The 26,280-nt window shown below is 43.9% G+C and overlaps 1 protein-coding gene across 10 annotated transcripts in view; it reads left to right on the top strand.

The window, feature by feature from the left end:
- EDC3 (enhancer of mRNA decapping 3) overlaps positions 1-26,280 on the top strand; it is a 98,177-nt gene that overhangs the window by 24,425 nt on the left and 47,472 nt on the right. For 5 of the 10 annotated variants that reach the window (XM_077264035.1, XM_077264031.1, XM_077264032.1 and 2 more), the window contains exons 2-3: positions 4,284-4,479; positions 19,700-19,986. In XM_077264035.1, the coding sequence (XP_077120150.1) occupies positions 4,316-4,479; positions 19,700-19,986 (451 nt within the window). In that variant the 5' untranslated portion in view covers positions 4,284-4,315. The remainder of the gene's footprint in view (positions 1-4,283; positions 4,480-19,699; positions 19,987-26,280) is intronic. The other 5 variants (XM_077264037.1, XM_077264036.1, XM_077264038.1 and 2 more) reach the window with 2 other exon arrangements.

Raw genomic sequence — 26,280 nt, 5'->3', positions numbered from 1 at the left:
CTTTTGGAGACAATCCATCTATAAAGGTTTTTGTAACTAACCTCATCATTCCTGAAGCGGTTAGATCCATGCCTTCATCTCTGAAATTATTTTCTACACTTAGATAATATTCGTCTACTGATTGTCCAGATTTCTGAGCCACCACTCCCGTTGTTCCTCTCTGCCTCTGTTTTTCCCTCATGAAAACCATTAAGTGATCTACAAATTGCGTACCTGATTCTATCGTTTGTAAGGCACCATCTCCTGCCTGGGGCCTATGTACCTGTAGATTTGCTAATAGCTCCTGGAAGAGTCCAGGAGTCATTTTCATTCTACATAATTCTTCTCCATCTGCCCAAACTCCAGCGTGAGTCTGCATAATTTGCTGTATATATTGTGCAAATCTAACTGGACACTGGGTGGGATCTGGTGCGTTATGCAAGAGAGACATGCCTTCAGCGGGGGGACCAAGGGAAATATTGTCGAGTTTGGTGATATCTAGTTCCCATTACTCCGTCAGCACCAGGTTCCCTAAAGGGTCTTGGTACTACCCTAACAGGGGCAAGTACAGCGCCATGTCTAGGTGTACCACAGGCTAGGCAATCATTTCTCCAGTCTGGATTTTGTTGTCCACAGTGCGGACATACCCATCCTCCTGGTCCGGCTAAACTTTGAGGTGGTGTTTGGAGAAAAGATGGGGCATGTGGGTTAAGGTATGGGGGTGGGGTGTTCTTATATTCCACATTTTGTTTTTCTCCGTAGCCTGCGGGTCTAATACACCACTTTTTATTCTGTTGATTATATGTCCATCCCTCTTTTTCTGCTACCCTAGAGATATCAATCAACACTTGGATCTGATCTATCCATTTCTTGTCTCTGATTATGCCTTTTTTTTTTTTTCCTGAATTCCTTCCCATTTTTTTCTACTAAAGGCTTCTGCCTTAGTAACTCCAAACTTACTAAAAATCTTTCTCAGCCCCTTAGTGGCATCTTCACCACTTCTCTCCTTTATGATAGTATAGATATCTAATTCTTCTGGTTCCGACTTTGTTTGCTTATTCCCCATTTTCTTATCCTGAGCTTTTTTCTTTTCTTGCCCTAGGTGGCGTTTGGGTATGAGAATACCTCGTTACCTTCTTCCTAAGGAGCTAGGATGTTTAACGGCTTCTGTGTACCGTGTTGATGTAAGAAAATCCTGATTCCTACACTTATAGCAAACAACACAAATGCAACCAGACAGAGGATCAAAATACGACGTATCTTGTCCCAGGCTAATTTATCTGTCCTGGGCTCATACTATCATACACTTATCCGTCACCAGGTTTTCGTCAAAGACAGGATCAGAGATTGAACATAGGCGCGGAGGTCTCCCCGAAAGGACGCAACCACGTTGCCCAGTGGGACAGTCACTTCTTCTGTTTCAACACCCTGGGCGGCTTATAGGGCTATTCCCAACTTCCACACACCTTCTATTCACATTCACTCTCATTCAATGCCGTACTCCGTGAGGTGGTCAATTCCTAAGTAGTTCAAGAACCCGAGCTATAGGTATCCTCCTCTATTAGAACTACCCGCTAAAGGACACGACACAGAAAATCTTACGGACAGTGCAGGGCAGATATAAGAGATCTAACAGTGTCTCTTACCTGGCCAGGTTTTTATTCATCTGCCGTCCATTATCCCAGATTCTCTTTTCGTTCGTATTCTGCTGGTGTTCTTGAAGGAGTACACAGACCTCGGGTCCCTGTTCAGGCGCCAGGAAATGTCAGGACCACACTCAGTCGGAGCAGCCTTTGGAAGTGGGGAATCACCAGAAATAATACACAAGACGCGTCTCGTATAGTATATCACTGGGAAGTCTCTGAAGCACGCCTGCCTTCAAGGTGCTATCCCCTCTTTATATAGTTGTACAGGTAGTTTCAGTGGTTATACAAGTTTTGCTTGTTTAAACAAAGAGAGAAAAGAGAAGACAAAAAAACCAGTTTCGGCTATGTGATAGTTTCACAACAAACAAAACAGTACAGTTTCGCCTAAGTGGCAGTTTCACAAACAAAAAATAGGATTTCACACTATAGCTAAAATGTCCTTGAATGGACAGGTCAATATTGATCACAAATTCTTTTTGGTTCATTGAGGTAACCATTTTTGTTCCGCTCTTCACATAGCCATGTACACGTCATTTTGAAAAATTAAGGATTACTACAACAGAGCTATTTGATCAGAACTATTGTCTGTACAAGAATGCAGCGCCAAGTATAGTACAGCTATCAATTGCAATGTCTGGTCATCCGCCACCATATACAGTTGAATCGTATGTACCTGCTACTCCCAAAATGTCCTAAACAATGGTGAGGAGATCCTGGAAATTGTGGTTGCCAGCCATCAACCTGCTCCTGACAATACAAAAATGACTGTACTGATCAGACACTGTCAGTAGCGCCATTAATCATTTAAGGAGTAACTTCCGCTTTTTTTTTTATGAAATGGGTTTTAAGTTTGCTTAGAGGGGTTGTCTAGGTTTGTGGTGAAAGTCTGGAGACTTCTGAATCCTTAGGCTATGTGCTCATGTTGCGGATTAGTGTGCGGAATTTTCTGCAGTTTTTGAAAAATCCGCAGGTAAAACGCATTGTTTTTTACCTGCAGATTTCCTGCGTTTTTTTTGTGTGAATTTCACCTGCAGTTTTACACCTGCAGATTCCTATTGAGGAGCAGGTGTAAAACGCTGCAGAATCTGCACAAAGAATTGACATGCTGCGGAAAATACAACGCAGTGTTTCTGCGCTGTATTTTCTGCACCATGGGCACAGCGGATTTGGTTTTCCATAGGTTTACAAGGTACTGCAAATCCGCAACGTGTGCACATAGCCTTACCGCATGTGACCGCATCTGTGCAAATCATATAGTTGTGTTCATGTGACTGCATGGTTTCACCGCTGGGAGCAGAAAATCTTGACAGCGTGCATGTTGTGGGGATTCAAAAGTTTACGGTAACCTAGTGTGACTGTAGACTTTCATCCCAAACCTGGAAACCTCTGTAAGGGCTCTCTCGCATGCGCTTTGATTTTCTCAGTTATGCTAATGAGTCTCAGATCAAACTTTGATCCAAGTTTGATACAATATTATGCTCCATGTGCTCCCTAATGTTAACGATCATTTGGTTCACATGATAGTGTGGTCAGTCTGCCTGATTAGGATATTAAATGACTATTATCTTCATATAGCTCCTTGGCAGTCACTTAAGTCCTCAAATGAGCCCGCATCAGATACAGGGAAATGGCATATGACTTGCTACGTACGTCATATGTCTTTGACTGATTAAAGACTACCATTGGCCAATGTAAATGCACCCTTCGATCCTGGTACATTATAGGTGACGTCTTCTCTAATTGTAGATGTTCTCATCCTTCACTACCTCTGGTCCTGACACCAGTGTGATCTATCACAGCTTGTCTCTGCAGACTTTCCAATCTACCTTCTAAGGATAGGGCATCAATGTATGATTGGCTGGGGTCTGGCGCTCGGCACCCCCGCCAATAAGCCGTTATCGGTGGTTGGAGCTGCCAGCCAGAAGTACTTATACCGGTACTTGCAGATCTTGGTTGTCTACTTGTGGCCGTGGTGGGGTAATACACTTCTGCCTTCTATTCAATTCAATAGGAGATGGAAGTGAAGTACCAAGCCCCTGCCACTACAAGTAGACAATCAAGCTCCACAAGTAAGTACTTGCGGCCGCTGCTGCCGGCATCGATAATAGCTGATCGGCGGGGGTGATGAATGCTGAACCCCGGCCGATCAGATGCTAAGAATAGGGCATCGTTGTAAATCTAGTGGACAACTGAATCACAGGAAGCAGTTATCAGACGATTACTTATGTAATGGTCTTTATGTGATGTTATAATTTTTTTATTTACTCGCAATCTCCCTCCGTGGAGAGGGTGCACATGAAAATGTTTATTTTCTTTGTTTAAAACAAAAAAATTGTGTAGAATATTAATATTGTCTGTCAGTAAAATACTCCTGAAAAGATAATACTACTGAAATGGTGATGGATACTCTTTAATAGTTTTTGTTGGCCATTTAGCTTATTCTTGCACCAGAATGTAGGTTTCTTCAGTAATTCTAACAATGCCATAAAAACCTGTGTGGATGAATACATGTGTCCTATATGGGGAAAATAAAATAAACTCGTTCACGCTCGTCTGGTGTGATAAAAAGTCGAATGTGGTTGATTTTAGCCTTTACATGGTGTGATAATGTGCACTTACACCTTTTTCTATGGACTTACAGACTGTTTTCTCTTTCAGGAAAAGCACTTTGGATAATTTAAGCCTAAACAATGGCAGGAGATTGGCTGGGGAGCATTGTATCCATAAATTGTGGAAACATCCTTGGAGTGTACCAAGGCCGTGTATCTGCTGTTGATCAGCTCAATCAGACAATATCTCTCACACAGCCCTTCCATAATGGAGTTAAGTGCCTCGTTCCAGAGGTCACATTCAGGTTAGTTGACTTTTTTTTTAATTTCTTATAATCCTCTGCCTTTGGTGACTGTACTTGTTGGTGTATGTGAGCAGTAAAAAGGCTGTATATTGGAGGGTAAGTTCACTGTTCTGTAATAGTGCAGCTTGGAGGTGTGTAATTCGTACAGGCAGTGGATATTTTCCATTACCACCATGATGGCCTATAATCCACACTGCATCGTTCACACAATTAATCTTTATACATTTAAGGGAAACTTATTCCGTAGCACCTTACAAGTCAGAGAAATGAAAATAGACTTGCCAGAAAATTAGCAGTGCTGAAAATCTACAGTACTAGCATTGTGGTAGTGATTGTACAAAATCTCATCCACATGCTGCAGAGAAAATCCTCAACAAAAATGAACAGACTGTGTAATTTAAGGGTATGTTTATGGTGTTTACTGTAGACTTTTTGCTCTGATTTGCAGCTGGAAATCAGTGATAACAGTAACATTAAGGTAGATGAGATTTTAACATGAAATATTTTATGTGGATGCCATTCACTGTTTGTCTCCAGCTACGAAAGTGAGTGCCTCTCAGCAATCCCTCTAAGCAGACCTTTCACCATCTTTCCCATTCCCAACTGTATGCATTCTTAAATAGATCTGTCAGACCTAACGAGGCTGGTGTACTTGCTTTAAAAATATACATTGGAATAGCTGTATAATCTTGATGTTTAAATGAGCATTTTATGATCTATCTATAGAATGAGAGCTCATGAGTCCCGGTGTATTGAGTCTCCACCAACCTATGGTTACGGATAGCTACAGCCTGTATTCTGAAGTTAGAGATTTCAGCAGCTGGGATAAGGGACACTTTGGAGCTATCAATGGGGTTTGGTGTGTGGAGATTTAAGGGGGTTGTTACCATCCAAAACACTTTGGGCTATAAGTTGAAAGCGTTATATCAAAACAAACTCCTTATTACTTAGGCCTCATTTACACGTTAGTTTTTCTTATATAACTGTTTCTTTGTTTGTTTTATTTCTCACTGATATGCCTATGGTGTAGTTTACCTGTCATATCTGATATTTGCCTCAGACTGACTGGTCTATGCAAAAATACAGAGACACATCTGATATTGACCAGTGTGTCGGATCAAAATTTGCAAACAAGTCTATGCGCCTGTGAAAAAAAAAAAGGCCATCCATGTGTTGTCTTGACTGTTTTTCATTGATAGAAGGTGTTTCTTTCTCGCTTCATTGGGGGACACGGGTAACCATGGGTGTATGCTGCTGTCACTAGGAGGCTGACACTATGTAAATAAAAAAGGATAAATTTGAGAGGAGAAGGTGTTTTGTTTGTTTGTTTTCCCTCCCCTCATTACTGAAAAAAATGGGTTAAGCTCTATGAAAATCGGTTATGAAACAGTCTTTCTCTGACGCCCATGACAGCACCACGGAGAGAGGGGTTCCGCCCACCAAGGACAGGAAACCTACAGATAAAAAGGCGGTACCACTCTCCCGCATCAGTGGTTTCCTGTCCTTGATGGGAGACCTACGGACTTACCAACAAGAAGATGTCGGGGATCCGGGGCCAATCAGTCCGACTCAGGCAGCGGGGGTCCCCCTGCCTCGGCTGGTGTGGTGACCCGAGGCGCACCGCTAGGGCTAGTGGGTCTCTAGGGTGTGTGGGGAAGGTGGCATGGAGTTCGCTGCCAACTTCCCGGGTAAGATGCCTGCAGATGACAACATCCAGGGGGGGTCCCTCTGTTGTTGTGGGGGAGTAGCGCTTCTCTCCCTCCGGAACGCCAGCCTGCACACTGCAAAGGTGGGGGTCCGGTATGCAGCACCGTGCGCCATGCAAATAAATGCCTGCAGCGACAGCATCCAGGGGGGGTCACTCTGTGGTTGTGGGGGGGTAGCACAGCTCTCCCTCCGGAATGCCAGCCTGCAGACTGCAAATGCCGGGGGTTCCGGCATGCAGCACCGCGTGCCATGTGCGGCACCATTTTGGCTCTAACTGCGCATGCGCGCGATTTGGACGCAATTCGCGTGATACTGGCTATTGCGCATGCGCCGGGCGACAAAGGCTACTGCGCAGGCGCAAGCTTCAAAAGACGGCGGGAACCGCCGCAACATAAAGGGGAAGGCTTGCCCAGGTCTGATGCTTGTGTGAGCTCAGGGAATCACCCGGCAAGCAGCATGAGCGACCTAGAGGCATCACCCCTAGCAAAATCAACACCACTACCAGCGTCGCCGCAGCAGCAGCAAAAGCGACAACAACAGAAAGGACACCAAGATGTTACCGATAAAGAACGCCAAAGGTCCCTGCACAGCAAGGAGTCCTGTATGGCGTCCGGCAAAAGGACAGATGCAGAGCATCCCCAACCAGTATTTATGGGTCCGCAAGGTGGTAAGAGATCTCCGTGGAAGTCAGTGTAGTGAGGACATATTATTTATTTTTTTTTTGTTTCACTACTTTAGGGGAAGAAAAGCTTAGGCAAATCTAAGCACAGGGTTTGTGCCCTTTGTAAAGAAGACCTTCCGACTACCTGGGAGAAAAGACTTTGTAGCATGTGTATACAGCAAACAGTATCCGAAGGGCTTCCTGGGTTCGCAGCCGACCTGAAAACCCTGATAAAAAATCAGGTGGAAGACACCTTCAGGTCCTTTAAAGGGTGGTAAAAAATGAAGGAAGACTAGACACAGGTCCCCATCTCCTGGGTCTAATACTACGGATAGTGATGATGCGGTCTCGGATACATCTGACTCTTCCTCTTCATCATCCTCTTCTTCCTTTTGGGGTCACAGTTGTTTCCCTTTGGAAGACACAGATGGCCTCATTAATGCAGTTAGGAGTACTATGTGACTAGTGGACCCTCACCCCAAAAGATCGGTACAGGACATCATGTTCGGGGGTCTTGAGCAAAAAAAGGAGAGCATTTCCCCTTAACGAAACAATATCCGCACTAATCAATAAAGAGTGGAAAAAACCCATAAGGAAGGCGTTATTAACACCAAAAAGAAAGTACCCTTTTGAGGATGAATCTTGCTCCTTCTGGGAAAAAACCCCCAAACTGGATGTCGCCATAGCCAAGGCATCAAAGAAATTCGCCCTCCCATTTGAGGACATGGGGGTCTTGAAAGACCCCATGGATAAAAAGGCAGACGCCTTTCTCAAACGTTCCTGGGAAGCAGCTGGGGGAGGTCTTAAGCCGGCAGTTGCCGCCACATGCACGTCTCGTTCGTTAATGGTTTGGTTAGACCAACTGGAAGGCCAGCTAAAAGGGAAGTCATCCCGAGACTCCATATTAAACACCTTGCCGGTGATGAGGGGGCGGCCGCTTTTTTGGCAGATGCTTCTGCCAATTCAATTAGAGAAAACTGCCGACCTAGCAGCTAACCTAACGCGGCTAGACGCGCCCTCTGCCTTAAGTGCTGGCCAGGAGACCTACAGACAGAATCCAGGTTGTTACCTTCCCAGATCCAGGAATACTTAGGTCTCACTCTAGACTCGGTGAAACAGGAATACCGTCTCCCTGCTGAAAAAATGCAAAAAATTTCGGGGCTAGTGTCCAAAATGCAAGCTCTCCCCGCCAAGCTATGTCCCTCTTGGGATCCATGACTTCATGCATCCCTGCAGTCCAATGGGCTCCGCTCCATTCAAGAGATCTTCAATGGAAAATTTTGTCAGAAGAAGTCTCTCTAAGGGGGCATGTAGAAGGTCGGTTCAGTTTATCTCCGCACACAACTCTGTCACTAACCTGGTTGACATTGCAAAACAATGTTTCCCAAGGGGTCCCGTGGGTAACTCCAATTTCAAAAGTAGTAACCACAGACTCAAGCCCCAGCGGGTGGGGGGCTCATCTGAACGACCAATTAGCCCAAGGCACTTGGCCACCAGCTCTCGCAAAAGAATTCTCCAACATGAAGGAACTACTGGCGCTCAAGTTCGCTCTACTGGAGTTCTTGGGGTCCCTTCACTCTCACCATGTCAGGGTTATGTCGGACAACAGGGTAGTAGTAGTGTACCTGAATCATCAAGGGGGTACTTGCTCTCAAAAATTGATGGAGGTAGCCAAGTCAATATTCCACATAGCCGAAAGCAACCTGCTATCCCTGTCAGGCCTGCACATAAAAGGGGTGGACAATTACAGCGCAGACTTTGAGTCGTTCCCAACTAAGGCAGGGGGAATGGGAGCTAAATCAAGCAGTATTCACCCAGATTACGGAAAAATGGGGGGTACCAAGCATAGACCTCTTTGCAAACAACCTAAACAAAAAAGTAACCTCTTTTTGCTCCATAACCCCATTGGGGAACCCAGTAGCGTTGGATGCATTCCTGATTCCGTGGCTCCATCAGTTAGCTTATGCATTTCCCCCAATTGCCCTGATTCCGGCAGTGCTGAGGAAGATTCGGGAGGACGGGGCTCATGTGATCTTAATAGCCCCGTTCTGGCCCAAGAGGCCTTGGTTTTCTTGGATGATGAGAATGTCGATATCCAACCCGTGGGTACTTCCAGACCTCCCAAACCTTCTCTCCCAGGGCCCAGTTCATCATCCACAAGTTGCGAGCTTACACTTGACAGCCTGGCATTTGAGAGGAAGCTACTAGAAAGCAGAGGGTTCTCTCCAGGTCTGGTATCTACTCTATGGCAAAGCAGAAAATCAATTACAACAAAACAGTATGGGAAAATATGGAAAAAATTCCTTTCGTCATCGGGCGCTAAATTAGGTGAAGTCCCTCTTAAATCCATATTAGAGTTCCTACAAAATGGAAACAAAACAACAGAACGGAGTATACAAGTCCCAATACGCATTTTATTTAAAAATTGTATAATTTTATTTATATTATCAAAATATATAATTCAAACTGAGTAATCAAATATAAATACAATACATATAAATAACAGGATTAGTGGAGGAGGAAACACTATAATAGTGGCGGAGCGGATGACAACACCTATCACATCATATCACAAGGACTGCTATTGTGGGAGCCATGGTAAAAAAAAAAAAAAAAAAAAAGGTTGCAACAGTGCAGGTTATATCACTAGCTAAAGTGCCATAGTGCCTACAGGACTCATCACCTCATATCATATAAAGCAGCTTACCCATTAGGTCTGAGATGTCTCACCACGCTCCACACACCACCCCCTTGACGCACGTTTCGCGGTCGCTTTCTCAAAAAGGGGTTTGTTGCTAGCTCACTCTCTCACCGGTTAAAATAGGGCGCATACAGGAAGTCTCATCAAGCGCATCGGCGCACATGTGTCCAAGGTCCAGATCCATCATACCCGGCGGTCGTCAGAGCCGCACACACAGGGGGCGGAAAACCGCTCAGTGACGTCACATGGTGTGTGTGCGGCATCTAATGATAACCGCCCAGGAAGTCAGGTGCATAGACTCTAGAGCACGTGTGCGCACAGCCTGAGACCCTCCCACCGAAGTCCATGGCGGCCGCCATTTTCTAAATGATATCCAGTATGTTACAAAGTAACATGTGAGTAAATAAAAGAAAGTCTTTGACCAGAGACCATCAGAAGCACGAATCACCGCAAAGTAAGTAATACTACTAAGCCTGCTGTGAATTACATAGTTTAACTCCCCAGATCACCATATCGGGGACCACAAGAAAAGTGCTTAAAGTGCTGTAAACAAAGTGACTGCCTACATAAATAAATCCAAAACCCACCCATGGATAACCATGGGAATCGCTATATTATAATTGTAATTACTTATGTATTCACATATGAATTTATGTTTAGTTTTTGTATATCACTTATCATGTTTTCTGATGGGCCCCTGTCATGGTGCACACTGTTATGTTTTCACCAAGTATGAGTTTCTATTTAGTATAGCAGGAGGGGTTGTATGATCTCCATTAATGACATTTCACTATTTTAATCGTGCTTATGCACGTTATATCTCACCATTATAATATAGCGATTCCCATGGTTATCCATGGGTGGGTTTTGGATTTATTTATGTAGGCAGTCACTTTGTTTACAGCACTTTAAGCACTTTTCTTGTGGTCCCCGATATGGTGATCTGGGGAGTTAAACTATGTAATTCACAGCAGGCTTAGTAGTATTACTTACTTTGCGGTGATTCGTGCTTCTGATGGTCTCTGGTCAAAGACTTTCTTTTATTTACTCACATGTTACTTTGTAACATACTGGATATCATTTAGAAAATGGCGGCCGCCATGGACTTCGGTGGGAGGGTCTCAGGCTGTGCGCACACGTGCTCTAGAGTCTATGCACCTGACTTCCTGGGCGGTTATCATTAGATGCCGCACACACACCATGTGACGTCACTGAGCGGTTTTCCGCCCCCTGTGTGTGCGGCTCTGACGACCGCCGGGTATGATGGATCTGGACCTTGGACACATGTGCGCCGATGCGCTTGATGAGACTTCCTGTATGCGCCCTATTTTAACCGGTGAGAGAGTGAGCTAGCAACAAACCCCTTTTTGAGAAAGCGACCGCGAAACGTGCGTCAAGGGGGTGGTGTGTGGAGCGTGGTGAGACATCTCAGACCTAATGGGTAAGCTGCTTTATATGATATGAGGTGATGAGTCCTGTAGGCACTATGGCACTTTAGCTAGTGATATAACCTGCACTGTTGCAACCTTTTTTTTTTTTTTTTTTTTACTATGGCTCCCACAATAGCAGTCCTTGTGATATGATGTGATAGGTGTTGTCATCCGCTCCGCCACTATTATAGTGTTTCCTCCTCCACTAATCCTGTTATTTATATGTATTGTATTTATATTTGATTACTCAGTTTGAATTATATATTTTGATAATATAAATAAAATTATACAATTTTTAACCCCTTCATGACCCAGCCTATTTTGGCCTTAATGACCTTGCCGTTTTTTGCAATTCTGACCAGTGTCCCTTTATGAGGTAATAACTCAGGAACGCTTCAACGGATCCTTGCGGTTCTGAGATTGTTTTTTCGTGACATATTGGGCTTCATGTTAGTGGTAAATTTAGGTCGATAATTTCTGAGTTTATTTGTGAAAAAAACGGAAATTTGGCGAAAATTTTGAAAATTTCGCAATTTTCACATTTTGAATTTTTATTCTGTTAAACCAGAGAGTTATGTGACACAAAATAGTTAATAAATAACATTTCCCACATGTCTACTTTACATCAGCACAATTTTGGAAACAAATTTTTTTTTTGCTAGGAAGTTATAAGGGTTAAAATTTGACCAGTGATTTCTCATTTTTACAACAAAATTTACAAAACCATTTTTTTTAGGGACCACCTCACATTTGAAGTCAGTTTGAGGGTTCTATATGGCTGAAAATACCCAAAAGTGACACCATTCTAAAAACTGCACCCCTCAAGGTGCTCAAAACCACATTCAAGAAGTTTATTAACCCTTCAGGTGTTTCACAGCAGCAGAAGCAACATGGAAGGAAAAAATGAACATTTAACTTTTTAGTCACAAAAATGATCTTTTAGCAACAATTTTTTTATTTTCCCAAGGGTAAAAGGAAAAACTGGACCACGAACGATGTTGTCCAATTTGTCCTGAGTACGCTGATACCTCATATGTGGGGGTAAACCACTGTTTGGGCATACGGCAGGGCTTGGAAGGAAAGGAGCGCCATTTGACTTTTTGAATGAAAAATTGGCTCCAATCTTTAGCGGACACCATGTCGCGTTTGGAGAGCCCCCGTGTGCCTAAACATTGGAGCTCCCCCACAAGTGACCCCATTTTGGAAACTAGACCCCCCAAGGAACTTATCTAGAAGCATAGTGAGCACTTTAAACCCCCAGGTGCTTCACAAATTGATCCGTAAAAATTAAACAGTACTTTTTTTTCACAAAAAAATTATTTTAGCCTCAATTTTTTCATTTTCACATGGGCAACAGGATAAAATGGATCCTAAAATTTGTTGGACAATTTCTGCTGAGTATGTTGATACCTCATATGTGGGGGTAAACCACTGTTTGGGCACATGGTAAGGCTCGGAAGGGAAGGAGCGCCATTTGACTTTTTGAATGAAAAATGATCTCCATCGCTAGCAGAGACCATGTCACGTTTGGAGAGCCCCCGTGTGCCTAAACATTGGAGCGCTCCCACAAGTGACCCCATTTTGGAAAGTAGACCCCCCAAGGAACTTATCTAGAAGCATAGTGAGCACTTTAAACTCTCAGGTGCTTCACAAATTGATCCGTAAAAATTAAAAAGTACTTTTTTTTCACACAAAATTTCTTTTAGCCTCAATTTTTTCATTTTCACATGGGCAACAGGATAAAATGGATCCTAAAATTTGTTGGGCAATTTCTGCTGAGTATGTTGATACCTCATATGTGGGGGTAAACCACTGTTTGGGTGCACGGCAAGGCTCGGAAGGGGAGGCGTGCCATTTGACTTTTTGAATGGAAAATTAGCTCCAATCGTTAGCGAACACCATGTCGCGTTTGGAGAGCCCCTGTGTGCCTAAACGTTGGAGCTCCCCTACACGTGACCCCATTTTGGAAACTAGACCCCCCAAGGAACTTATCTAGATGCATAGTGAGCACTTATAACCCCCAGGTGCTTCACAGAAGTTTATAACGCAGAGCCGTGAAAATAAAAAAATAATTTTTCTTTCCTCAAAAATGAGTTTTAGCCCAGGATTTTTTAATTTTCCAAGGGTAATGGGAGAAATTGGACCCCAAATGTTGTTGTCCAGTTTGTCCTGAGTACGATGATACCCCATATGTGGGGGTAAACCACTGTTTGGGCACACGGCAGGGCTCGGAAGGGAAGGCACGCCATTTGGCTTTTTGAATGGAAAATTAGCTCCAATCATTAGCGGACACCATGTCACGTTTGGAGAGCCCCTGTGTGCCTAAACATTGGAGCTCCCTAACAAGTGACCCCATTTTGGAAACTAGACCTCCCAAGGAACTAATCTAGATGTGTGGTGAGCACTTTGAACCCCCAAGTGCTTCGCAGAAGTTTATAACACAGAGCCGTGAAAATAATAAATGTTTCCTTTCCTCAAAAATATTTTTTTAGCCCAGAATTTTTTATTTTTGCAAGGGTAACAGGAGAAATTGGACCCCAAAAGTTGTTGTCCAGTTTCTCCTGAGTATGGTGATACCCCATATGTGGGGGTAAACCACTGTTTGGGCACACGTCAGGGCTCGGAAGGGAAGTAGTGACATTTGAAATGCAGACTTTGATGGAATGGTCTGCGGGCGTCACGTTGCATTTGCAGAGCCCCTGATGTGCCTAAACAGTAGAAACACCCCACAAGTGACCCCATTTTGGAAACTAGACCCCCCAAGGAACTTATCTAGATGTGTGATGAGCACGTTCAACCTCCAAGTGCTTCACAGAAGTTTACAACGCAGAGCCGTGAAAATAAAAAATAATTCTTCTTTCTTCAAAAATTATGTCTTAGCAAGTAATTTTTTATTTTTGCAAGGATAACAGGAGAAATTGGACCCCAACAGTTGTTGCCCAGTTTGTCCTGAGTACGCTGGTACCCCAAATGTGGGGGTAAACCACTGTTTGGGCACACGTCGGGGCTTGGAAGGGAGGGAGCACCATTTGACTTTTTGAATGCAAGATTGGCTGGAATCAATGGTGGCGCCATGTTGCGTTTGGAGACCCCTGATGTGCCCTAACAGTGGAAACCCCTCATTTCTAACTTCAACACTAACCCCAACACACCCCTAATCCTAATCCCAACTGTAGCCATAACCCTAATCCCAACCCTAACCCCAACACACCCGTAACCCTAATTCCAACCCTAACCCTAAGGGTATGTGCCCACGTAGCGGATTCGTGTGAGATTTTTCCGCACGACTTTTGAAAAATCTGCAAGTAAAAGGCACTGCGTTTTACCTGCGGATTTACAGCAGATTTCCAGTGTTTTTTTGTGCGGATTTCACCTGCGGATTCCTATTGAGGAACAGGTGTAAAACGCTGCGGAATCCGCACAAAGAATTGACATGCTGTGGAAAATACAACGCAGCGTTTCTGCACGGAATTTTCCGCACCATGGGCACAGCGGATTTGGTTTTCCATAGGTGTACACGGTACTGTAAACCTGATGGAAAACTGCTACGAATTCGCAGCGGCCGATCCGCTGCGGATCCGCGGCCGATCCGCTGCGGATCCGCGGCCGATCCGCTGCGGATCCGCGGCCGATCCGCTGCGGATCCGCTGCCAAATCCGCACATGCCATAACCCTAACCCTACCCGTAACCCTAACCCTAGTTCTAACCCTAACCCTAGTTCTAACCCTAACCACAGTGGGGAAAAAAAAAAAAAATATTTTCTTTATTTTATTATTGTCCCTATCTATGGGGGTGATAAAGGGGGGGGTTTATTTATTATTTTTTTTATTTTGATCGCTGTGGTAGAACCTACCACAGCGATCAAAATGTACCTGTAAGGAATCTGCCGGCCGGCGGGCGTACTGAGCATGCGCCCGCCATTTTGGAAGATGGCGGCGCCCAGCGAGAAGACGGCCGGACACCGGGAGGATCGGTAAGTATGAAGGGGTGGTGGGGGGGTGGATCTGAGCACGGGGGGTGATCGGAGGACGGGGGGAGCGGACAGCAGGACGGGGGAGCGGGCAGGAGCACGGGGCAGCGGAGCACAGGACGGAGGGGACCGGACCCCATAACGGAGCGGTGGGGGGGCGATCGGTGGGGTGGGGGGTGGTCACTTCAGGTTTTCCAGCCATGGCCGATGATATTGCAGCATCGGCCATGGCTGGATTGTAATATTTCACCTGTTTTTTAGGTGAAATATTACAAATCGCTCTGATTGGCAGTTTCACTTTCAACAGCCAATCAGAGCGATCGTAGCCACGGGGGGGTGAAGCCACCCCCCCCTGGGCTGAAGCACCACTCCCCCTCTCCCTGCAGATCGGGTAAAATAGGAGTTAACCCCTTCACCCGATCTGCAGGGACGCGATCATTCCATGACGCCACATAGGCGTCATGGGTCGGATTGGCACAGGTTTTCATGACGCCTATGTGGCGTCATGGGTCGGGAAGGGGTTAAATAAAATGCGTATTGGGACTTGTATACTCCGTTCTGTTGTTTTGTATTTATTGGGGAGTTTCCTAGACTGTCCTATTGTTTCGGACAGAAATATTGGGAGAGATATAACAATCCTTGTCTCTCGGCCACGCATATGTATTAATTTTTGTGAGTTTTGTATTGTTCCTACAAAATGGGTTGGAGATCGGTCTAGCCACGAGTACCCTGAAAGTCCATGTGGCAGCATTGGGAGCCCTATTTAACTATGACTTGGCAGGGAACCGGTGGGTTTCCAGGTTCATCAGGGCAGCAGGTAGATCGAGACCGCTTCCAGTAAAGGTCACCCCTCAATGGGATTTAAATTTGGTCCTTAAAGCCCTGACTAAACCTCCCTTCGAGTCCTTAGGGGATATCGCATTGAAATTCCTATCCCTCAAAACATCCCTGCTCGTCGCCCTCACCTCTGCACGTAGAGTTAGCGACATACAGGCTCTATCTGCTAACCCTCCTTACACACAGTTCTTGGAGGATAGGGTGTTCTCAAAATAGACCCAGCATACCTCCCGAAGGTAGCATCCCGGTTCCACAGAACTCAAGAGAGATCTCTTCCCTCCTTTTCTCCCAACCCTAAAAATGAGGAAGAATCATTGCATAGACTAGATGTCAGGAGATGCCTCATGCATTACATAGAAGCCACCAGAGAGAGTAGGAAGGATGCCTGTTTTTGTGTGTTTTCAGAGTCCCCGGAAGGAGAAAAAAGCCTCCAAAGCCACTTTGGCAAGATGGATCACGGATGCCATCAGCCTGTCATATTCATCAAGTGGAATGTCCGTCCCGGGAGATGTCAAGGCTCACTCAACGAGAGCAGTAGCAACTTCTTGGGAGCAGAAGGCCGGAGCTTCAATTGACCAGATATGTAGAGCTGCTACCTGGTCCTCACCATCTACATTCTATAGGCACTATAGATTGGACCTTATCTCCTCTTCAGACCTTACCTTCGGTAAAAGTGTTCTGGAAGCTGTGGTCCCTCCCTGAATGTACAATCTCTGCAAATCTCTCCGTGGTGCCGTCATGGGCGTCAGAGAAAAATATAATTCTTATTGATAACGGTATTTCTCTGAGCCCATGATGGCACCCGTACATTCCCTCCCTTCACTTATGGGTGTGCACATTAATATAGTGCCATATGCTAATTGTCTAAGTCACGCGGTATCTCAATTAAGTTTACTGTTAAAGTAAGACTCTATCTCCTAGTCTCCCATTGTTCTCTAGTAAACAACTGATGCGGGAGAGTGGTACCGCCTTTTTATCTGTAGGTTTCCTGTCCTTGGTGGACAGATCCCCCCTCTCCGTGGTGCCGTCACGGGCTCAGAGAAATACCGTTATCGGTAAGAACTATATTTTTCTCTTATAAACCTGACTTCTAAATAAAGTTTTACCCACCCTGGGTTCAGCTCCGATATGTTTTTTTTTTTTTTCTCCCCCCCCCCCCCCCCTTCCTCCATCTGTATTGCTAATATCACATCGAGAGCGCTGCAGCCTATCATTGTGCTTGTCCATGTAGACAGCATGATTTGACTGGTGTGACGCTATCGACATGACATCAGTGCAGTAGACCGAGACTGGGGCAGTGGTGAAGAGGAAGAATTTTTAATTTTTTTAATTTTTTAAATGAAATGTCACCGATCTGCTTAAAATCTACAACATGTCAGAACTTTATGTACTCCCCAATAGTTTTCCGTTATTGATATGCTACCGATTTATTTTAGCTGCAGAATTTCCACTTTGAAAATTTCACAGCTTTTTTTTTTTTTCACTTGAAATAGTGTATATATGCCGTCATAACTAAAATCAGTGATGTAATTTTGCAACTTGTGATTGCAAATCTATAATTTTGTCTGCAGCTGTTATGCAGACTTATGTTCTCTGTGGTAGCAGATGCAAACAAACCATTTGTAGTCTGATCCTGTAGTTTACTTCTTTAGTCGGTCTTCTTGTTTTTGCTAATCGATAAATGTTTGCCCTGTTTTTCTTTTGAACTAAATAGTACAACTTATTTTTATTTTTTTTGTAGATTTAGCCTATGTCGTACTTACAATTTTCATGTACATGTTCAAACTTTTTTTTCCTTTCTTTTTTTGAGGAAAGCACACATACCCATTTAATGTTGTACTCCCCATACTCCAATGGAACCATTTACAGTGGGTATGAAAAGTATTCAGACCCCTTTAATTTTTTCACTGTTTGTTTCATTGCAGCCATTTGGTAAATTCAAAAAAGTTCATTTTTTTTCTCATTAATGTACACTCTGCACCCTATCTTGACTGAAACCCCCCCCAGAAATGTAGTAATTTTTGCAAATTTATTAAAAAAGAAAAGCTGAAATATCATATAGGCATAAGGCTATGTTCACACGATGCGGTTTTTGCTGCGGATTCGCAGCGGATTTGCAGCTGCGGATCCGCATCCTTTTTCCATGCAGGGTACAGTACAATGTTACCCTATGGAAAAAAAAAAAACGCTGTTCCCACGTTCCTTTTTTCCGCTGGAAAATCCGCGCTGATTTTCTGCCGAAAAAAAGAAGTACCATGTCAATTCTTTCTGCGGATTCCGCAGCGGGTTTCCACCTGCACCAATAGGAAAATGCAGCTGGAAACCCGCAGTGGAATCCGCAGTAGAAAAAGGACTGAAAACCGCAGTGAAAACCACCGCAGGTTTTGCACTGCGGTTTTCACAAAACAGGACCTGAAAAATCCGCAGCGAAAAAAGGATCGTGTGAACAAGGCCTTAGTATTCAGACCTTTTTGCTCAGTATTGAGTAGAAGCACCCTTTTGAGTTAGTACCAGATCCTTTGACCTCATGATTATCCTTTGACCTCATGATTCTCCTTTGATCTGACATGCAATGTGAGATGTGAGGTCTTGTATAGACAGGTGTGTGCCTTGCCAAATCAAGTCCTATCAGTTTAATTAAACACAGCTGGCCTCCAATGAAGGGGTAGAACCATCTCAAGGAGGATCACAAGGAAATGCACAGCATGTGACTTAAATATGAGTGTCTGAGCAAAGGGTCTGAATACTTATGACCATGTAATATTTCAGTGTTTCTTTTTTAATAAATATGCAACAATTTCTACATTTGTTATTTTTTTTTTTCAGTCAAGATAAGGTGCAGAGTGTACATTAATGAGAAAAAAAAATGATCTTTTTTGAATTTACCAAATGGCTGCAGTGAAGCAAAGAGTGAAAAATGTAAGGCTTGTGTGCACACGTTCAGGATTTTTCGAGATAAAAACGCGCTTAAAACCGCAAAAAAAAACCTGCATACATTAAGCATCCTATTATTAGAATGCAATCCGCAGTTTTTGTGCACATGTTGCGTTTTTTTTCCGTAGCGGTGGAGCCCGCATATTCATCACTGTAATGAGCGGTACCACATGACCGCTCACACAGGACAGGCTGCTGGCGCTGAGAGGAGGCATCGCGGGAGCTGGGTGAGTTTTTCTCTGCAAGCGGGCAGGCGCACGGTGGGTGGGAGGTGACCCCAAACTTTATTTTTAACAAAAAAACAATTAATAAAACCTTGATTTTTCATTCCTTCTCTCCAGCGACGCTGCTGGGGAGAAGGAATGAATGCCGGCTTCAGCACCAAAAGCAGGGGACAGCGCTTAACTGTAGCGCTGTCTCCTGCACGGTCCTTGTGGTCCTCAGTCAGCACACGGCTGCCGCAAGTGTGCCACACTGATGTGCCACGTGAGCACACGGACACGGATAACTCCGGTACCGGAATTATCTGGACGTGTGAGACTGGCCTAAGAAGGATTATAGTGTGTATGGTGGGAGGGGGAGCTTTAGACTGTTTTGTTCATTCAACTGAATGTCTTAGTTGGAGAAACATCTCCATATAGTTTCATGACTGTTCAGTCAGAGGCCCCGGATAGTGGGCAGCAATTTGTGTGTTAACAATACGTAAAATACACTTCTCTGTACACTTTGTGATTGTATCAACATTTAAACTGTAAGGCTCAAAACTTTAAAAATTAAAGCTACTTAAAATTTTTAACTGTATTAAGTGTAATATAAGATTGAGATGCATAATACGTAAAAAAAATAAACTGCAATGTAGCTGGAATGTTATGATGGCTGGGAAAGGTTTTGACAGGAACAATGATGTGGGCATCTTAACACATTTATGTGTACATGTTTTAATATTGAGATTTTTTTTTTTTTTTTTTTTTTACTCTAGGGCAGGGGACATTGTAGAGCTGAAGATTTTGGAGATACCTATAGATATCAAACTGCAGACAAATGACCTACCTGAGAACACAATGGGTATGAATACAGACTACATAAATGGTACAACAAAGCAAAGGCCAGTAGAGACAAGTAATGCACAGAACATCCCTCGCAGATCAGATGCGAGGAGCAATGATTCTGTAGGTACTTCCCCACAGCCCTGCTCAAAAAGTTATATGGACAGACACACTGAAGGCCTTAACCAGCCTAAGAATTTTCGCCGTAGGCACAACTCATGTGAGTACTGACATGAATAGGAACAATGTCATTTAACCAAGAGTGGATATATTATTGTATTTAAAGAAGGACATTAAAAGGAACCGATGAGCAGTATTGTGCTGATTTAACCTACAGATAGTGTCAGGTTGGCTCCGTTCTACTGATTAAAATGATACCTTGGTTGATTAAATTTGTCTTGTGGTTGTTTAATCTTTATTTTCCATTTTGATAGGCACGTTGCTCTGGAGTGGCCTGTGGGAGGGCTTCACGTGGTGCTCTGCTTAGCTATTCATACTGATGGCTTATGAAAGTTCACTGATCCCTCAGTGGCCTGCCCCTATATAACATACTGATTAATATAAATATATATATTTATATATATATATATATATATATATATATATATATATATATATATAATATATATATTACACATGATCACATGTATAATGTGCATACTATTGTTTTATTTGCTGTTATAAATAAATTTAAAAAAAAATCTGTCTCAAAGTTTTGCCGGCTGCGCCTGTGCAGTAGCATCTATTGGTGATCCAAAGCACGAGCGTATCATAAACTGAAAATTAAAGATTAAATAACAACCACAAGACGGATTTAATCAACCAAGGTATTTTAATCTGTATAAGGCCGGCGTCACACTCAGCGTATGTAAATACGGTCCGTTTTTTACGGCCGTAATACGCAGAAAAGTCCCCAAAATAGTGATCCGTATGTCATCCGTAGGCATGGTGTGTCAGCGTATTTTGCGCATGGCATCCTCTGTATGTAATCCGTATGGCATCCGTACTGCGATATTTTCTCGCAGGCTTGCAAAACCGACATCTAATGGATTTATGTGCTCAAATGTTCGTTATAACATATATACAGTGTGTGTATGTATGTGTGTGTGTGTATATATATATATATATATATATATATATATATATATATATATATACTGTATTTATATTTAATTCAGCGCGATATATGTGAAAAGCCGGTAATTCAATTGCCGGCTTTTCATTTCTCCTTCCCAAACCCGACATATGAGACATGGTGTACATACAGTAAACCATCTCATATCCCTTTTTTTTTGCATATTCCACACTACTAATGTTAGTAGTGTGTATGTGCAAAATTTGGGCACTGTAGCTTGTAAAATAAAGGGTTAAATCGCGGAAAAAATTGGCGTGGGCTCCCGCACAATTTTCTCCGCCAGAGTGGTAAAGCCAGTGACTCGGGGCAGATATTAATAGCCTAGAGAGGGTCCATGGTTATTGGGCCCCCCTGGCTAAAAACATCTGCCCCCAGCCACCCCAGAAAAGGCACATCTGGAAGATGCGCCTATTCTGGCACTTGGCCACTCTCTTCCCACTCCCGTGTAGCGGTGGGACATGATGTAATGAAGGGTTAATGTCACCTTGCTATTGTAAGGTGACATTAACCCCTTCCCGACCTTTGACGCCACGTAGGCGTCATGAAAACCCGTGCCAATCCGACCCATGACGCCTATGTGGCGTCATGGAAAGATCGCATCCCTGCAGATCGGGTGAAAGGGTTAACTCCATTGTCACCCGATCTGCAGAGACAGCGGGAGTGGTACTTCAGCCCAGGGGGGGTGGCTTCACCCCCCCGTGGCTACGATCGCTCTGATTGGCTGTTTCACTTTCAACAGCCAATCAGAGCGATTTGTAATATTTCACCTATGAAAATGGTGAAATATTACAATCCAGCCATGGCCGATGCTGCAATAGCATCTGCCATGGCTGGAGACCCCGATCTGCCCCCCACCCCACCGATCGCCCCCCCCAGTCGTCCTTTCTGCCCCGGTCCTCTTGACCACCACCCCCCCCCCCCCCCCGGTCCTCTTGTCCCCCCCCCCGTGTTCCGATCCCACCCCCCCATACTTACCTAGCTTCGATGTCCCTCCCGGTGTCCGGCCGTCTTCTCCATGGGCGCCGCCATCTTGGAAAATGGCGGGCGCATGCGCAGTGCGCCCGCCGAATCTGCCAGCCGGCAGATTCATTACAAGTACATTTTGATCGCTGTGGTAGGTTCTATCGCAGCGATCAAAATAAAAAAATAATAAATAAAACCCCCCCCCCCCCTTTATCACCCCCATAGGTAGGGACAATAATAAAATAAAGAAAATATATTTTTTTCTTTTTCCACTAGGGTTAGGGTTAGAACTAGGGGTAGGGTTAGGGTGACGGGTAGGGTTATGGCATGTGCACACAGTGCGGATTTGGCTGCGGATTGGTCGCGGATCCGCAGCGGATTGGTCGCGGATCCGCAGCGGATTGGCCGCTGCGAATTCGAAGCAGTTTTCCATCAGGTTTACAGTACCATGTACACCTATGGAAAACCAAATCCGCTGTGCCCATGGTGCGGAAAATTCCGTGCAGAAACGTTGCGTTGTATTTTCTGCAGCATGTCAATTCTTTGTGCGGATTCCGCAGCGTTTTACACCTGTTCCTCAATAGGAATCCGCAGGTGAAATCCGCACAAAAACACTGGAAATCTGCTGTAAATCCGCAGGTAAAACGCAGTGCCTTTTACCTGCAGATTTTTCAAAAATCGTGCGGAAAAATCTCACACGAATCCGCAACGTGGGCACATAGCCTTAGGGTTAGGGTTGGAATTAGAGTTAGGGTTGGAATTAGGGCTAGGGTTTGAAATAGGGTTAAGATTAGGCTTGTGGTTAGGGTTACGGATAGGGTTAGGGGTGTGTTGGGGTTACAGTTGTGGTTAGGGTTGGGATTAGGGTTAGGATTAGGGTTAGGGTTGGAATTAGGGTTACGGGTGTGTTGCGGTTAGGGTTGTGATTAGGGTTATGGCTACAGTTGGGATTAGGATTAGGGATGTGTTGGGGTTAGTGTTGAAGTTAGAATTGAGGGGTTTCCACTGTTTAGGCACATCAGGGGTCTCCAAACGCAACATGGCGCCACCATTGATTCCAGCCAATCTTGCGTTCAAAAAGTCAAATGGTGCTCCCGCCCTTCCAAGCCCCGACGTGCGCCCAAACAGTGGTTTACCCCCACATTTGGGGTACCAGCGTACTCAGGACAAACTGGGCAACAACTGTTGGGGTCCAAATTCTCCTGTTACCCTTGTGAAAATAAATTGCTTGCTAAAACATCTTTTTTGAGGAAAGAAAAATTATTTTTTATTTTCACGGCTCTGCGTTGTAAACTTCTGTGAAGCACTTGGGGGTTGAACGTGCTCACCACACATCTAGATAAGTTCCTTAGGGGGTCTAGTTTCCAAAATGGGGTCACTTGTGGGGGGTTTCTACTGTTTAGGCATATCAGGGGCTCTGCAAACGTAACATGATGCCCGCAGACCATTCCATCAAAGTCTGCATTCCAAAACGTCACTACTTCCCTTCCGAGCCCCGGCATGTGCCCAAACAGTGGTTTACCCCCACATATCGGGTATCAGCGTACTCAGGAGAAATTGGACCCCAAAAGTTGTTGTCCAGTTTCTCCTGTTACTCTTGCAAAAATAAAAAATTCTGGGCTAAAAAAATATTTTTGAGGAAACACATTTTTTATTTTCACGGCTCTGCGTTATAAACTTCTGTGAAGCACTTGAGGGTTCAAAGTGCTCACTACACGTCTAGATAAGTTCCCTTGGGGGTCTAGTTTCCAAAATGGAGTCACTTGTGGGGAGTTCCTACTGTTTAGGCACATCAGGGGCTCTGCAAACGCAACCTGACGCCCGCAGAGCATTCCATCAAAGTCTGCATTTCAAAACGTCACTACTTCCCTTCCGAACCCCGATGTGTGCCAAAACAGTGGTTTACCCCCACATATGGGGTATCGGCGTACTCAGGAGAAACTGGACAACAACTTTTGGGGTCCAATTTCTCCTGTTACCCTTGGGAAAATAAAAAATTGTGGGCTAAAAAATCATTTTTGAGAAAAGAAAAATTTATTTTTTATTTTCATGGCTCTGCGTTATAAACTTCTGTGAAGCACTTAGGGGTTCAAAGTGCTCACCACACATCTAGATTAGTTCCTTGGGAGGTCTAGTTTCCAAAACGGGGTCACTTGTGCGGGAGCTCCAATGTTTAGGCACACAGGGGCTCTCCAAACGCGACATGGTGTCCGCTAATGATTGGAGCTAATTTTCCATTCAAAAAGCCAAATGGCGTGCCTTCCCTTCCGAGCCCTGCCATGCGCCCAAACAGTGGTTTACCCCCACATATGGGGTATCATCGTACTCAGGACAAACTGGACAACAACATTTGGGGTCCAATTTCTCCTATTATCCTTGGGAAAATAAAAAATTCTGGGCTAAAAATCATTTTTGAGGAAAGAAAAATTATTTTTTTATTTTCACGGCTCTGCGTTATAAACTTCTGTGAAGCACCTGGGGGTTATAAGTGCTCACTATGCATCTAGATAAGTTCCTTGGGGGGTCTAGTTTCCAAAATGGGGTCACTTGTAGGGGAGCTCCAATGTTTAGGCACACAGGGGCTCTCCAAACGCGACATGGTGTCCGCTAACGATTGGAGCTAATTTTCCATTCAAAAAGTCAAATGGCGCGCCTTCCCTTCCGAGCCTTGCCGTGCACCCAAACAGTGGTTTACCCCCACATATGAGGTATCGGCATACTCAGGAGAAATTGCCCAACAAATTTTAGGATCCATTTTATCCTGTTGCCCATGTGAAAATGAAAGAATTGAGGCTAAAAGAAATTGTGTGAAAAAAAAAAGTACTTTTTCATTTTTGCGGATCAATTTGTGAAGCACCTGGGGGTTTAAAGTGCTCACTATGCCTCTAGATGAGTTCCTTGGGGGGTCTAGTTTCCAAAATGGGGTCACTTGTGGAGGAGCTCCAATGTTTAGGCACACAGGGGCTTTCCAAACGCGACATGGTGTCCGCTAACGATGGAGATAATTTTTCATTCAAAAAGTCAAATGGCGCTCCTTCCCTTCCGTGCCTTACCATGTGCCCAAACAGTGGTTTACCCCCACATGTGAGGTATTGGTGTACTCAGGAGAAATTGCCCAACAAAATTTAGGATCCATTTTATCCTGTTGCCCATGTGAAAATAAAAAAATTGAGGCTAAAATATTTTTTTTGTGAAAAAAAAGTACTTTTTCATTTTTACGGATCAATTTGTGAAGCACCTGGGGGTTTAAAGTGCTCACTATGCTTCTAGATAAGTTCCTTGGGGGGTCTAGTTTCCAAAATGGGGTCACTTGTGGGGGAGCTCCAATGTTTAGGCACACGGGGGGCTCTCCAAATGCAACATGGTGTCCGCTAAAGATTGGAGCCAATTTTTCATTAAAAAAGTCAAATGGCGCTCCTTCCCTTCCGAGCCCTGCCGTGCGCCCAAACAGTGGTTTACCCCCACATATGAGGTATCAGCGTACTCAGGACAAATTGGACAACAACGTCCGTGGTCCAGTTTCTCCTTTTACCCTTGGGAAAATAAAAAAATTGTTGCTAAAAGATCATTTTTGTGACTAAAAAGTTAAATGTTCATTTTTTACTTCCATGTTGCTTCTGCTGCTGTGAAACACCTGAAGGGTTAATAAACTTCTTGAATGTGGTTTTGAGCACCTTGAGGGGTGCAGTTTTTAGAATGGTGTCACTTTTGGGTATTTTCAGCCATATAGAACCCTCAAAATGACTTCAAATGTGAGGTGGTCCCTAAAAAAAATGGTTTTGTAAATTTTGTTGTAAAAATGAGAAATCACTGGTCAAATTTTAACCCTTATAACTTCCTAGCAAAAAAAAAAATTGTTTCCAAAATTGTGCTGATGTAAAGTAGACATGTGGGAAACGTTATTTATTAACTATTTTGTGTCACATAACTCTCTGGTTTAACAGAATAAAAATTCAAAATGTGAAAATTGCGAAATTTTCAAAATTTTCGCCAAATTTCCGTTTTTTTCACAAATAAACTCAGAAATTATCGACCTAAATTTACCACTAACATGAAGCCCAATATGTCACGAAATTATTAAATGATTGCAAGCAGAGATCCTTAAAACTATATAAGGAATTGATATTGCATTACTTTAAAATATATCAAATAGTTATTTGCAGACGAGCATATCCCTTTCTTAAGTTTGATCTGCAAATCTTTCACTGAGCCAACCCAGGCTGTATGCCTAAGTTGTAACTGGCTATACACGGATCAGCCATACCATTAAAAGGAATCTTTCAGTTCAATGTATACTTCAAACTAAGCATTCATTCTTGTAGGGAATCTAAAAACAATGACACTTGTTGTTTTACCTTTTTTAAATCTGTTTCTCCTTTGTCCATCACAAAAGCTTTCTAACAATATTAAAGTTAG

The sequence above is a fragment of the Ranitomeya variabilis genome, chromosome 5 (assembly GCF_051348905.1).
Source record: "Ranitomeya variabilis isolate aRanVar5 chromosome 5, aRanVar5.hap1, whole genome shotgun sequence".
NCBI classification, from domain to species: domain Eukaryota; kingdom Metazoa; phylum Chordata; class Amphibia; order Anura; family Dendrobatidae; genus Ranitomeya; species Ranitomeya variabilis.
Note: the sequence above shows the minus strand (reverse complement) of the source record. Positions and strands in the feature narration are given on the sequence as shown.